General features: G+C 47.3%; 1 protein-coding gene across 1 annotated transcript; it reads left to right on the top strand.

Annotated features, from left to right (window-relative positions):
• Nucleotides 1-7,269: 7,269 nt before the first annotated feature.
• On the top strand, nt 7,270-8,193 carry LOC115077543 (olfactory receptor 11G2-like). Its single transcript, XM_029579835.1, has one exon. It carries the CDS (start codon nt 7,270-7,272, stop codon nt 8,191-8,193), a length of 924 nt encoding a protein of 307 aa, XP_029435695.1.
• Nucleotides 8,194-14,093: the final 5,900 nt, after the last annotated feature.

Here is a 14,093-nt window from a genome sequence, read left to right on the forward strand (position 1 = left end):
CACAGCCTCCCGGAGGTCCGGAGCCCGGAGCCAAGGGTGAGTGGGCCTGTCTCGCCTGCATTGCGGCCCCCTTCCCCCACCCCACCGCCGTTTCATGCGCCGTTCCCGTGCTTGCCGGCTCCCGCGGATGCGGAATCGGGGGAGAGCGGCCCGGAGCCTGACCCCGTGTCCCCCCCCTATAGCCCGGGCTCCCACTTTGGCCTTGCCTTGGGCCAATCCCTTCCTCCGACCCACGTGGGTGTCGCGTTACAGGACATATCGCGGCCTTCTACAATGCCGCGGTCCCTGTCTCCTCAAGGCCTCCTTCCCCCCCCGGGGGACCTGTTTCATGCGGCCCAGACACCTGTGGCTGGCCCACCCACTCCACTGCCATTGCCTGAGGCGGTCGGTCGCCATACGCCGAGCCAGCGCGTGGTCCTTCCGGAGCCCCCCTCTGCCCTGCAAGCTCCCCCTTGCCGTCCCAGGGCGCGTTCCGCCCACAGCGGCCGCATGTCCAGTGCCCCCCGTCGGGGTCATGCGAGAGATGGTGTGGACCCCTCTAGGGGCGGCGGCGTCCCTATCAGTGGTCCCAGCGCCTCCCGTGGCTCGGATGCTCCTTCAGTCATGCCCGCCATTGCGCACCTGCCTGCCATGCCCCTGGGGAATTTATCCCAGCCTCCCATGGCTACTGCCCTGGCGGAAATTCTTGGGCACTTGGCTAGTGCGGGTTTTATTGTTTTTCAAAGGCCTGGGGGCGGCAGCGTGCAGGGCCCCATTGAGCAGGGCTTGCCGTCAGGGGGCCTGCTGTTCCAGGGAGCGCAGGGTCTGCCAGATGGGCAGCACCAGCACAGGGTTCCACCTGCTCGCGTGTCCCAGGCCACGGGTGGGGAACGTTGGCCCGGGCATCGCGGTGCGGAGGGCTTCCCTGCCTCTTTTGCAGATGAGGATCTCCCAGGTCCATCGAGCAGGGAGCAATGGCGGGCCCACGAAGGATCGGCCCTAGGAGCGGCACATGGCTTCTCGAGGGCTGCCGGACAGACGGAGCGACAGGAAGTACCGAGGCAGGGCCCGGGACCGGTCGATGCGGAGGATGTCAGCACCCAAGTGGATGCGGGTAAGGATAGTTCTGTGCGCCGTGGTAGGAGAGCGCGGAGTGATTCTAGTGGAAGTTCCTCGTCCTCGGGGACTAGTTCCAGTGGGTCTCGGGCGAGTAGGGGAGCCGCCTTAGGGGAGGGTCCCAAATGTGAAGTAGGTCCACCAGCGGTGGCGTCCCTCTCAGAGTTATGGGAAGAGGTGCCTACTCGATTAGTGAAGCGTATTCGGAGGAGAAAATTTGTTAATATCTTTAAGTTACTAGAGGGGCGGCGAGGTGGAAAACGGTTATCCAAAAAGGCGAAGAAACGCCTTAGAAGGAGTGGATCAGTCCCACGCGTAGCCAAGAATATAGTCAACTGGATGCGGGGTTTTTTAAGGTTGGCCAGTGTAGTTAGTCATTTTGACCCTTCCCAGTACGGTGCTTTGCTGTCCTATGCCGACAGTATCCTAGGGGCTTTCCGGGATTATGAAGGTTGGGCTTGGCTCAACTACGATGAGAAGTTCCGGGATAAGATGGCTGGGAACAAGTTTATGTCCTGGGGTGCTCAGGACATACACCTCTGGTTGACCCAGATGACTAACAAAAGTGCGGGGATGGCCCGGAAGAGTCAAGCGGGGGTAGGGGTGCATACACCCGGGGGTGTGTTGCCGGGAGGCGGGGGTAAGGCCCAGTCCTTTCGTGGCTTCGGAGCGCGCAGTGGCGAACCTAGCTCCAAAGGAGCTGGGGGGGCGGGGGACATATGCTGGCGCTTCAACAAGCTCACCTGTTTGTTTCCAGAGTGCAAGTTCCGGCATGCTTGCGCCACCTGCGGCGGCGCCCACTCGGCCGTTAAGTGTTCACAGGGGATTGGAGGAGGGGTTGGTAAAGGCACCAAGTAGGTCCGTCCTGGAGTGCAAGGCCGACTCCCCCATTCTGGTGCCTGCGCTAGTTGCGGGTTTGAGCAGGTATCCGGATAGAGTTGCGGCTGAGCTCTTACGGGAAGGGTTTTCCAATGGGTTTCGTATCCCATACGTGGGTCCGGGGTACGGGGGAGGGGTGGGTAATTCTAGATCTGTTCTTAAGCTAGCGCAGGTGGCCCGTTTGAAACTCAGGGAGGAGATTGCACAGGGCCGGATAGCCGGGCCTTTTCCGAGCCCGCCCTATCGGCAGATGCATGTTTCACCGTTGGCTGTGATTCCGAAAAAGGCTTCGGGAAAATTTCGGTTAATCTTGAATTTGTCGCATCCCAAAAAGGGGTCGGTTAATGATTTTATCCCAAGGCAAGCGTGTGTGGTAAAATATGCTTCTTTTGACGAGGCTGTTACTTTGGTGCGGAATGCGGGGCGGGGAGCTTTGTTGGCCAAGGCGGATATCGCGTCCGCTTTTCGATTGCTCCCGATCCACCCGTCGTGTTTTCATTTGTTTGGCTTCTACTTCGAGGGCGGCTACTTCATAGATCGTTGCCTTCCCATGGGCTGCGCGATTTCATGCGCCTTGTTCGAAACGTTTAGTTCCTTTATTCACTGGGCAGCGAAGGGTCATACCGCGTGCGAGGCTTCGCTGCATTACTTGGATGATTTTTTATTTGTCGGTCCGGGGGGGGAGGATGTTTGCCAACGGCAGTTGCAAGGTTTCCTGCACACGGCGGAGCGTTTTGGAGTGCCCATTGCGGCAGATAAAACGGAGGGTCCGGTGACTAGGTTGACTTTTCTGGGCATTGAACTGGATTCCATGGCCATGGTTTGTCGCCTGCCGGAGGACAAAGTGAACAAGTTGCGGCAGTTGGTTAGCAGTGTGCGGGCAGCGAGTAAGGTGACCTTAAGGCAGATGCAATCATTAATCGGTTCCTTAAATTTTGCATGCCGTGTGATACCTATGGGCCGGGCGTTCATACGGCGTCTCTCGGCCAGAACGGCTGGGATTCGGTCAGCGCATCACTTCCTCAGGGTGTCGCGCCCGGTAAAAGAGGAGTTGATGGTGTGGGGAGAATTTTTACGCTCCTTCAATGGGATCTGCTTGATGATGGAGCCTGAAGTGTCCAACGCTCAATTGGATTTGTATTCGGACGCTGCGGGTGCGTCGGGTTTGGGTTTGTACTTTCGGGGAAAATGGTGCGCGGAGCCATGGCCGGCCTCCTGGGTCAACGGGGGTCTTGTGAAGAATATAACCTTCCTTGAACTCTTCCCGATCGTAGTGGCTTTGACTATTTGGGGGCCCTACCTGGCGAATAAACGTGTGGTATGGTGGTGCGACAACCTAGGCGTTGTGCAAGTCGTCAACAGGCAGGCTGCCAAGTGCCGTAACGGTCTCTGCTCTTTTGCGGGTTATGGTTTTGTTATGTCTGCAGTTGAATGTTAGCCTGCGGGCGCGCCATGTCCCGGGGTCTTCAAACGTCATAGCTGATGCTCTCTCTCGTTTTAAGTGGGACACGTTCCGGGCCGTTGCGCCCCAAGCGGACTGCGATGGGGAGCGGGTCCCCGCCCACCTATGGAACTTGGTCAAGATACGACATGGGACTTGATACGGCGCTCTGTGGCCCCAGCGACTTGGAGAGCTTACGTGGCAGGGAATGCAGTTGTGACACGTTTTCTGGTGGCTTTGGGATGGCAGGGGGGACGGGTGCGGGTGCCGGCCCTGCTACAGTTTATTTTGTGGGCAAAAGGGGCGGGTTTTTCGTTGGCGTCTGTACGCAGTCACCTTGCGGGTTTTACGTTCTTCCAGAAGTTGGAAGGGTGCAAACACCCCCGGCGCAGTTTTTTGGTCAGGAAAGTTTTGGAGGGGTGGGGCAGGGGGGGGGGGCGCACGGGTGGACAGGCGTTTGCCGATCCGGTATGGTAACTTGCTCGAGTTGGCCCACGGGCTTAGCAGGGTATGTAGTTCGGAGTACGAATGTGCGCTATTCCGCTTATCCTTTTCCTGGGCATTTTTTGGCGCCCTGCGGATCGGGGAGTTGGTGGCGCGGTCTCGGGTGGCTCAGGATTGGCGCAATGGGTTACGGGTGGGGGACGTGAGCGTGTTTGCCCGGAGTGTATCTTTGCGGCTTCCCTATTCTAAGACTGATCAAAGGGGTAAGGGCGCGTGGATTTCTTTGATCCCGGCGGAGTGCGCTTTGGTATGTCCGGTGCGGCTGGCTTTGCTGTACTTGGAGGTGCGCCCGCCGGTGGAGGGGTTTTTCTTGGTGCATGCGGATGGTTCCCCCCTCACCCGCTATCAGTTCGGTGCGGTGCTGCGCAGGGTGGTGGAGGTCCTTGGGTGGGAGGCGGCCCGTTTTTCGTCGCATTCGTTTCGCATCGGGGCGGCTACCTCGGCGGCCGAAATGGGCTGGTCCACAGCCCGGATTAAGGCCCTGGGGCGGTGGAAGTCGGAGGCGTTTCGGATTTACGTCCGGCGCTAGTGGCTTTCGGGTCGGGGGATAGTGGCGTTCAGGTTGGGGGATCCGGGAGTTTGCCGGCGCCTAACATGTTTGTTTGTCTTGCAGATCGGGCTGGGGAGGTGTTGACAAGGAATTGTGCCTGGATCGTGGGTCATTCCTTTATCCATCGTGCCTACCGTCGTGCCAAGAAGAGGCCTTACGGCGAGCATTTGAATCTGACCCCTGAGGACATGCAAGTGCGCTGGATTGGCAAAGGGGGGCTCAAATGGGATGAACTATGTGATTTGTTGCAAGGCAATATTGAGCGGTGGGGTGCCCCGGAATGGCTTATCATTCATTTGGGTGGTAATGATGTGGGCCGTTTGACCTGTCGACAGCTCATACAAATGATGAGAAAAGATATGGCGTCCATCATGAATCGTTTGCCCCACACCCAATTGGGTTGGTCGGATGTTATTATTCGCCCGAAACACCAGCACGAGCCCTTATGGAGGAATGGTGTGAAGAAATTGAACCGCCAGATTGGAAAATGGCTGGTAAGGGAGGGTGGCTTTTGGATTCGGCATCAGTGGTCCTGGGATTTGCTGGGGGGTTATTTTCTGGGAGATGGGGTCCACCTTTCCGATGTCGGCATCGATCTGTTTAATAATGCCTTGGAGGATGGGCTTAGGCAACAGATTAGCGCTAGGAGGCCGCAGTGGGGGCACAAAGCCTAATGGACATTAGGTCTTTGTTTGGTGGCGGAAAACCCGAGCCATATGCTGTATTGTATATTGTGTAAATGTGATTTACTGTTCGGAGGGGGGGGAGGAATGCCCGTGTAGCTTGGGGCTACACGGGAAGGCCTAATGAGCAAGGGGGGGGCCGATGCTCAGGCCGCAAGCTTACCCTCGCTGGTGACGCGGCGGGGTGAGTAGGGGAAAAGGGGGGCAACAATGTTCGCTTATCACCGGGACGCGGTGTAAGCTAATGGGGGATGAGGAGGTGGAAGGTGGGGGAATTTGGATTGTTGTTAAGATTTTGGCTCGGGTTAAGTTAAGTTTTAATAAACTGCGGCCTTTGTTTTCACCAGACAGTTGTATCTTGGTATTATTGGGGAACAGGGGGAGGGGCAAAAGGGGTAGAGCCGGACGCAGGTCTCGCGTACTGGGTTAAAGAAGGCGACACGGCTAGTCCAGCGTCGCCGCAGGTAACCTGGGCGCGAGCGCGGGAGGCGGCGAGCGGGGGGCGGGAGTAAGCAGGGCAAAAGAAAAATTAGAGAGGGGTACCAATGAGGAAGCGGCAATTCAAATGCTGCTTCACCATTGGTTAAGGGTTAGGTGTAAGAAGGGGGGTAGAGCAGGGAGCGAGGCAGTTGGGAACCAGGCAGCGGATCAAGCAGGGGTTCGTGCTTCCCACCCTCCCTCCCCGGTATGCATTGTTGTGGTTTGCTGTTTTGTATTTGTCGCAGTGGTGGCGGAAAACCCGAGCCATATGCTGTATTGTATATTGTGTAAATGTGATTTACTGTTCGGAGGGGGGGGAGGAATGCCCGTGTAGCTTGGGGCTACACGGGAAGGCCTAATGAGCAAGGGGGGGGGCCGATGCTCAGGCCGCAAGCTTACCCTCGCTGGTGACGCGGCGGGGTGAGTAGGGGAAAAGGGGGGCAACAATGTTCGCTTATCACCGGGACGCGGTGTAAGCTAATGGGGGATGAGGAGGTGGAAGGTGGGGGAATTTGGATTGTTGTTAAGATTTTGGCTCGGGTTAAGTTAAGTTTTAATAAACTGCGGCCTTTGTTTTCACCAGACAGTTGTATCTTGGTATTATTGGGGAACAGGGGGAGGGGCAAAAGGGGTAGAGCCGGACGCAGGTCTCGCGTACTGGGTTACCCATTTGGAACAGTTCCTTCTGAGAGAGACAGGTTAACTAATGTTGTGATTGTCTGACTGATAACCGTGTGTACTTGTTTCAAGGAGCTGGCTGGAATTGGGTCACATGGGTGAATGGCTGGTTTTATTTTAGTAATGATTTGACCAATTTTCAGTTTCAATACTCTGTCAAACATGGTCCATGTAACCATTCTATTAGAACTTAAGGTGCTTTTTTTGGAGAACAGGTAGGGAATTCTGCTTTCAACTTATTGATTTTGTCTAAGAATGCGGTGGAGTACTCGTAATCGGCCTTTGTGAAGTTGTAGTTTCTTGAGATGGCAGATGTCAGGTCTCTGATCAAATGTTTAACAACTTCAAAGAACAGTTTAGAATTAAATATAATGCCATTAATCTGCTTAGCATAGTAATCTTTTCTTTGCTTTATTGGTTAATGTACGGTATTTTGTAAGGAAATATTTATATTTTCCTAGGGATTCAGCAGTTGGGCATTTCTGACATTGTTTTTCTAATTTTGTAAGGTTCTGTTTAGTGCTTCATAATTACATAGAAACATAGAAATGATGGCAGAAAAGGACCAATCAGCCCATCTAGTCTGCCCAGAAAGCTCCCATACTTATCAGTTTCCCAGACCGCCAAGATCATGGCCCTTGTTAGTTACTGTTTCAGTCCAATTTCTCTCCATCCCCTGCCATTGAAGCAGAGAGCAATGTTGGAGTTGCATCAAAAGTGTAGTATAGGCTTATTGATTAAGGGAAGTAACCACTGCATCAAGCAGCCCCCATGCTTATTTGTTTTCCCAGACTGTACAGTTCAATGTCCTTGTTGGTTGTCTGAATCTAATTCCTCTTTCTCTCCTACCATTGAAGCAGATAGGACAGGATTGAGGATTTCAGCTACATTGATAATATTAGAAGATAAATATTGCTTTCCCATATCTTTTTCCTAATTCCAGGTATAATGTTGGCACGATGTGGGGAGGAAACCAAACACAAGTGAAAGAGTTTATTCTCCACGGACTTTCCAGCAACCAGGAGGTGCAAGCTGCTCTCTTTGCACTATTCTTAGTTATGTACACCCTCACCATAGTTGGGAATACAATGATCATCATGGTGGTGTATTCTGATCTTCGCCTGCACAAGCCCATGTATTTCCTCCTCAGCAATCTGTCTTTTGCTGAAATCTGGTACACAACCAGCACCGTTCCAAATATGCTTTTTGGTTTTCTGACAAATAATAAAGCCATTTCCTTCACTGGCTGCTTCCTGCAGTTTTATTTCTTTTTTTCCTTTGGTACAACTGAGTGTTTCCTTCTCACAGTCATGGGTTATGATCGATATCTCGCCATCTGCCAGCCTCTTCGCTACAATGTTTTAATGAGCAGCAGAATCTGCTTCAGCCTTGCCACTTCTTGTTGGATTGCTGGGTTCCTCTGGTTTGTGGTACCCATAATATTAATATCACAGTTGTCCTTCTGCAATCTGAATGGAATTAATCATTTCCTGTGCGATCCAGGTCCACTGCTGGAACTTTCCTGCCTGCGGGACTATGCTACAGAAGCGACCAGTTCTGCATGCAGCTCCCTATTGCTCATAAGTACATTCTCCTTCACCGTAATCTCTTACGGTTTCATTCTCCGCACTGTAGTAAGAATCCCTTCCACATCAGGGCGTCTTAAGGCCTTTTCCACCTGTGCTTCACATCTCATTGTGGTGACCATGTTCTTTGGATGTGTTATGTATATGTACATGAGGCCCTCTGGAAATCACCCTTTCTATATAGATAAAGTGGTGGCGGTACTTTATACTGTTGTGACTCCTCTGCTGAATCCAGTAATCTACAGCCTGAGGAACAAGGAGTTCTTGCGATCAGCAAAAAAGTTAATTTGCTGTTAGCACATTCCTAGAATATGAGAATTATCTATTATCTTTTTTATAAGATATATATCTACAGAATATATTTTGCCATCCAACTTCCATTCTTTTTTTCCTCTACAAATTCATCATTCTGTTTTTATCTGAAGCATGGATGGCCCATATTTACCATTTTCTACAGGGAGTCAAACTACTGTTTTATGAAAGGTTTTAGGGGCTACATCCAATACCTTAACTAGGAGGTCAATCAGCTAACACAACTGCATCCAGTAAACATTGTTCAAGGCTCATCTACAGAACCTCAAACTGTACCACTAATAATAATAAATCATAGAAATATGAAAATTGATATTCAAAAGCCATTTAGACATATCTGAAATGTTATCCATCTAGGACCCTCAGAACTTTGGGTACTTGCCAGGTTCTTATGGCCTGGAATGGCCTCTGTTGGAAACAGGATGCTGGGCTTGATGGACCCTTGGTCTGATCCAGTATGGCAATTTCTTATGTTCTTCTTATGTTCTTAAATGGCTAACCAGCAATATTAAATGCCATATCCGGCTAAATTCTTTCTTTTTCGCACTCAGAATAAATTTTTTCTTGGTCATAGAGTGGCCATATTTCCAGATGTTTCAAGAGTAACCCAACAAAAAGGAAAACTTTTTTTGAGCTATAGAGACAGAGCAATTGCTTTGAGCTGCACATTTTTTTGTTAGAGATTTGTGTAAATGTTTGCTCAAGTCAGGGAATGATAGGTTTTTGTTCTTTGACCTAAAACAGTTTGAATCTTTTTTGTTATCAAGAGCTTCTTCTCCAACTTTTGTTCTTGTTTCTAGAGTTTTTCCAGCTTACATTTGTTAGTTGGGAATGGCATTTGTTTTATTAATTTGTATTAATCTCAACCTTCTTTCCACAGTTGTGGGCTAATTTTGGTTTAATTTTTAGTAAGATTAATTTTGCTTTGTTTATATAATTCCTTTATTTTTTGTATCATGTTTTTTCTTGATGTTTATTGGAAATTAACAAAGAGATTATTTAAAACAAAAAAAACAATTAAGCCGCATAAGTCAGGGTTTTCTGGAAGCAGGCAGGAGACATTTTGGGGAGGAGTGGCTAACTCCAATTAAAATTAGCTGCATAACTTATGCATCTTTCTCTGGTCATGCCTTAGGGCTGTTCTAATGTCAGCTCTCTTTAAGATAGCCATGTAAAATTAGCCAGATAGCTATATCCGGCTAACTTAACTAGCCGCTTCACAGCTGAATATTGCCTCCAAGAGTGTTTAGACCTTTGTTGCATGTTGTTTTTTTTATTTCTATTCTGATGTAGCATCTCTGCTCTCTATTTTTTTCCTTCTGTTTCTATATCTTCTCTAAGCTCCAGTCTTTTTAGATTCCTTTCTCTTTCTGTGTTATCTCTTTTTCATCCCATGTTTTCAGGATGGTTTTAAAATGCATCCAAATGGGTTGTTATAAAACTTTCCGGTGTTTATGCACATAAAACTAAGGAAGTAACCTGATTTCATATACACTTTTATGCAAACAAAAAGAATTCTGGGGAACAGATTTGGGAATTTGGATTTACATGTATTCTTTTGATTGTAAAAGATATGGGGCAGATTTTAAAAGGTTTGTGCGCGGCGTGCACAAATGTATGTCCGATTTAATAACATGCGCTCAGGGAGACCAACTGGCTTTCCTCATTCCCTCCGAGGCCGCTCCACAATTGGAGCGGCCTCAGAGGGAACTTTCCTTTCTTCCCTCCACCTTTCCCTCCCTTCCCCTACCTGTCCCCAGCACGAAAAAACCCCCCAAACCTTTATCTCACAAGTTACACCTGCCAGAGGCAGGTGTAACTTGCTTGTGATTGCAGAGGCCTCTGGCCACATCCCCGCCCCACCCCAGACCACCCCACCACACCCCGTCCCCAGACCACCCAATTTTTCAAGCCCCAGGACTTATGCGCATCCTGTGGCTTTACGCTCGCCGCCGGGCCTTTAGAAAATAGGCCCGGCACGCGTAACCCCCCTTTGCACGTAAATCCTCCTGGATTTACATGCATTACCCTTTGAAAGTATGCCCTATGTGCATATATTCCCATGCACAAATTATATTTCACACTGCAGATGACAGGCACATATATGTGCAGGTAAGTTTGTGCCCATACTTTCTCAGAATTTTCAAAGGAAACTTGTGTGCATAAGTTTGCTTTGAATATTGGATTTAGCTTATGTACAGTTTCCGCATGTTACCCACAATGTTATACAATTACACTCACTGGGGTAGATTTTAGGAAAGTACGCCCGCGTGTACTTTTGTTCGCGCACCAGGCGCAAACAAAAGTATGCTGGATTTTTTAAGATATGCACGTAGCCACGCATATCTTATAAAATCCAGGGTCAGCGCTCACAAGGGAGTGCACATTTGTGCACCTTGTGTGCGCCGAGCCCAGCAGGCGCTACCCATTCCCTCTGAGACCACTCCGAAATCAGAGCGGCCTCGGAGGGAAATTTCCTTTGGCCTCCCCCCACCTTCCCCTCCCTTCCCCTACCTAACCCACCCCCCCAGCCCTATCTACACCCCCCCTACCTTTATTGCGAAAGGTACGCCTGCCCCAGGCAGGCATAACTCGCGTGCTGGTTGGCCACCGCCACGCGATTCCCAGGCCCGGGAGCAATTTCGGAGGCCTTGTCCATGCCCCCGAAACATCTCCAGGCTGGAACCATGCCCCCCAGAATGCCCCGAACGTTGCACCGCCCCCGACACGCCCCCTAGCAAAGCCCCGGGACTTATGCACGTCCCGGGGCTTTGCTAGGGGGGGAGGGGGTTTAAAGGGTTACGTCCATAACTTATGAGCGACAGCCTTTTGTCTAAATATTAGACTTTAATAAGACGCTTGTCAGCACATATTTCAAACAAGGATATGACACAGAATTTGATCAGAACAAATATAAATTTAATATTTCATATCCTTGGAAGCACAGATGCCAAGCCTTCAAGATAGGCAGAGCATTACTGTGTCTTACAGTCTCTTGTGAAAGCTGTTACTTTATAGTTTTCAAACCATACATAGAAAATGCTTGTGAGAGGATCATCTACGCAATTTGACAGTGTCATAAACTGACCTTCCCTAGCCTGAGAAACCTCCTCCCACCTTAAAAAGTTCCTTTGTCTCAGCATTATTTTGATGCACTCTGTTTTCTTGTGATCTTCTGTGTTTTGTAAATAGATAGGTCTGTGTTCTGTTGTTGGTTCCAAGCCTTTAATTAGTCTTGACCTCCGGGAATCTCCAGTTCACCTGGCTTCTGTCAGTCGAGATAGGAATCTGTGAGAACCAAGCTTGTATTATAGCTCAGCTATCTGCCATTGATAACCTTATGGCCTTTAATTATAGGCTTTGCCTACAGGTCTCCCAGATATCTTCCAAATTATTGAGTCTGAGGTCAGTCAAAGGTTCACTGTATCCCAGCAGATTCAGTTTGAAGCAGACAGCTAAGGATTCTGGAACTAGCTGAATGAACCAACGTCCTGAACCAAAATCTTCATTATATCATTTCCCTCTTGTGCCACGTTATATGGCAACAGTGGCACACCAACCGGTCCTCGATGATTAGCCATAACAAAGGAACTTAAAAGTGTGTCCTAACCACTAACCTTGGTATTTATCAGGTGTAAACCATAATTGTGTGTGTCCCTCTAGATTCCTAATTAATGTAAACGATACTCATACAAGCATTCACTAGCTAATCAAACAATAGCATTAAAACTGAATTACAATAGAAATCATCCAGTTCTATGGTCAAACTACAAGTGTAATAATAATATCATAATTTTAGTCTTAAACTAAAAATTACATTGTATAAGGAGGAAATACCATACTTAAACTAATAGTATGAAGAGAATGGTTTGTTCCTACTAGAAAAAAACAGTCTGTATGCTACAAATCACATAATATTGAATCACATACTAGTATAACTAGCATAAAGCAAGAACTAAAAGAATCATTAAAGAAGAAAGTATATATGTATTCTTGTTGTACTGTTCATAATGGGTGAGTCTCTGCAAAGAGAACTGTTTCATACTGAGAGAGAATTTTTTTAACTCACAGGTCATGTTTATAGTGCTAGAGCCAAGATAAGGAGAAAAGAACAATGAGCAATTAGTATGCCAAAATATATAGTAATAAAATAGTTGCAGATCTCTATGACAGTGCTCATCATGTATAAGGAGTGTATTTGTTTCAAGGAGAACAATCTCATAATAAGCATCAAAGGCCACACTACTAAGAAATATTTGTGAGAGGGAAGAAACAGTCTTTAGGTAAAATCTAATAGTATTACAGGAAGAATATTCAACAAGAATTTCAGAAAAGAAATCAGAGTAAAAAAGAGAATAAAGATCAACAAAGCCATTACCATAAGTGCAAGCTGCAGAACAAAAGGATAGGAATAGCTTATAGCAAATAGATCAGTATATATACTGGTGTGGAAGAGAAATATATATAAATAGATATCCCTCTTGAACCGTAAATTATCATATTTGAATCACACTGAGATATATCACCTTCTACGTGATCAAAGCAGCTTTCATAGATAAAAATAAAGAAACATAATACTTATTCATTTAGCTGATTCAGCCTAGAAATACATATAAGTATTAGAAATTCCAAGACTAGACTTGAACACCTAAGTACTGGCAGATAACAAAAAAAACCTAGATTCTGCATAAAGTCACTCCAACAGAACCAAGAGAAAAGCAAAGATCAAGTATAAATTGTAAGTATTTCAGTCCATATATTATGTAATAACTTCTGTGGGCAAGGATAATTTCTGCAGTCAGTGCGTATATAGTTGTTTTAGTAGGATTCAGTGCTGATGGCAGAGCAGAATCTCTTAGCTCCTTATTAGATTAGATGCATGTTTATAGATTCAAACCTAAATAAAAGTACAACAAATCAAATTAAGCCATAAAAAAATGCCATCAGGTCATATACTCCCTATATCTAATTTGCATAATAATCCCACAATATTTCAAAACATCATGCAATGGTCCAAACCACAAACATAAATACTCAGACATTACATTAAAACATATTTCACAGAACTAACATGCATGCATTCATTCCGCCTTCTCAGTATTACACATTTAACACATAACAGACAACATGACAAACTTATGAGCTCAAAATTAACAATAAAAATACAAAGTACTTTAAAAAAAATTAAAAGAACTGGATCGATCCACAAAAGAAAACAAAATCAGGATTAAAATTAAAAATAGATCTATTAAAAGTGAAAAGGAATCAAACTGAAAAAAACTACAATCTTCATCTTCCATGGGACAGAGACAGATGTGCTTTGTGCCTTCGTACCCTGGAAAGAAATCTAGCATATAACAATTAGTATAATGATTAGAATTAAATTTAAAAATGACATTACAGTTTGAAAAATAATGCCACACTTTATCAGTGTTGGAAGCAGCAAATAATGAGAAAAATTCATAGAAATTATTAGACCATAAAGCAGCAAGTTTCTTTGCCTCATGGTAAAACTTGTAATCTGATTTCTTTTCTATTTCCAGCACAAAAGCAAAGAAAACATTTTTGGGAAAGGCTTCCATGCTATGAACACTGTTAGTTGGCACAGCCATCCCCCACCATAACTCAGTGAAACTCCCAGTTTCTCGCTCTGAGACAGAGGAAAACAGGAGAGGTCAGAGCTTGATTCTGGTCCTACCATAGCCACAAAGTCCAGATTCCTTCAGACTTCAGTGGCTCTATCAGACTAGATCTCCCATCACTCAGAGGCACCTTCATCTCTCAGTAATATCCTCTATAATATATTCTCCTCACAGCCCAGGACACCAGGGGGCCGATGCAATACAATGCGTTCAGCCAAGCACACTGTTTAACCTGCAGTTGGA

Source organism: Rhinatrema bivittatum, chromosome 16 (assembly GCF_901001135.1).
Source record: "Rhinatrema bivittatum chromosome 16, aRhiBiv1.1, whole genome shotgun sequence".
NCBI lineage: Eukaryota > Metazoa > Chordata > Amphibia > Gymnophiona > Rhinatrematidae > Rhinatrema > Rhinatrema bivittatum.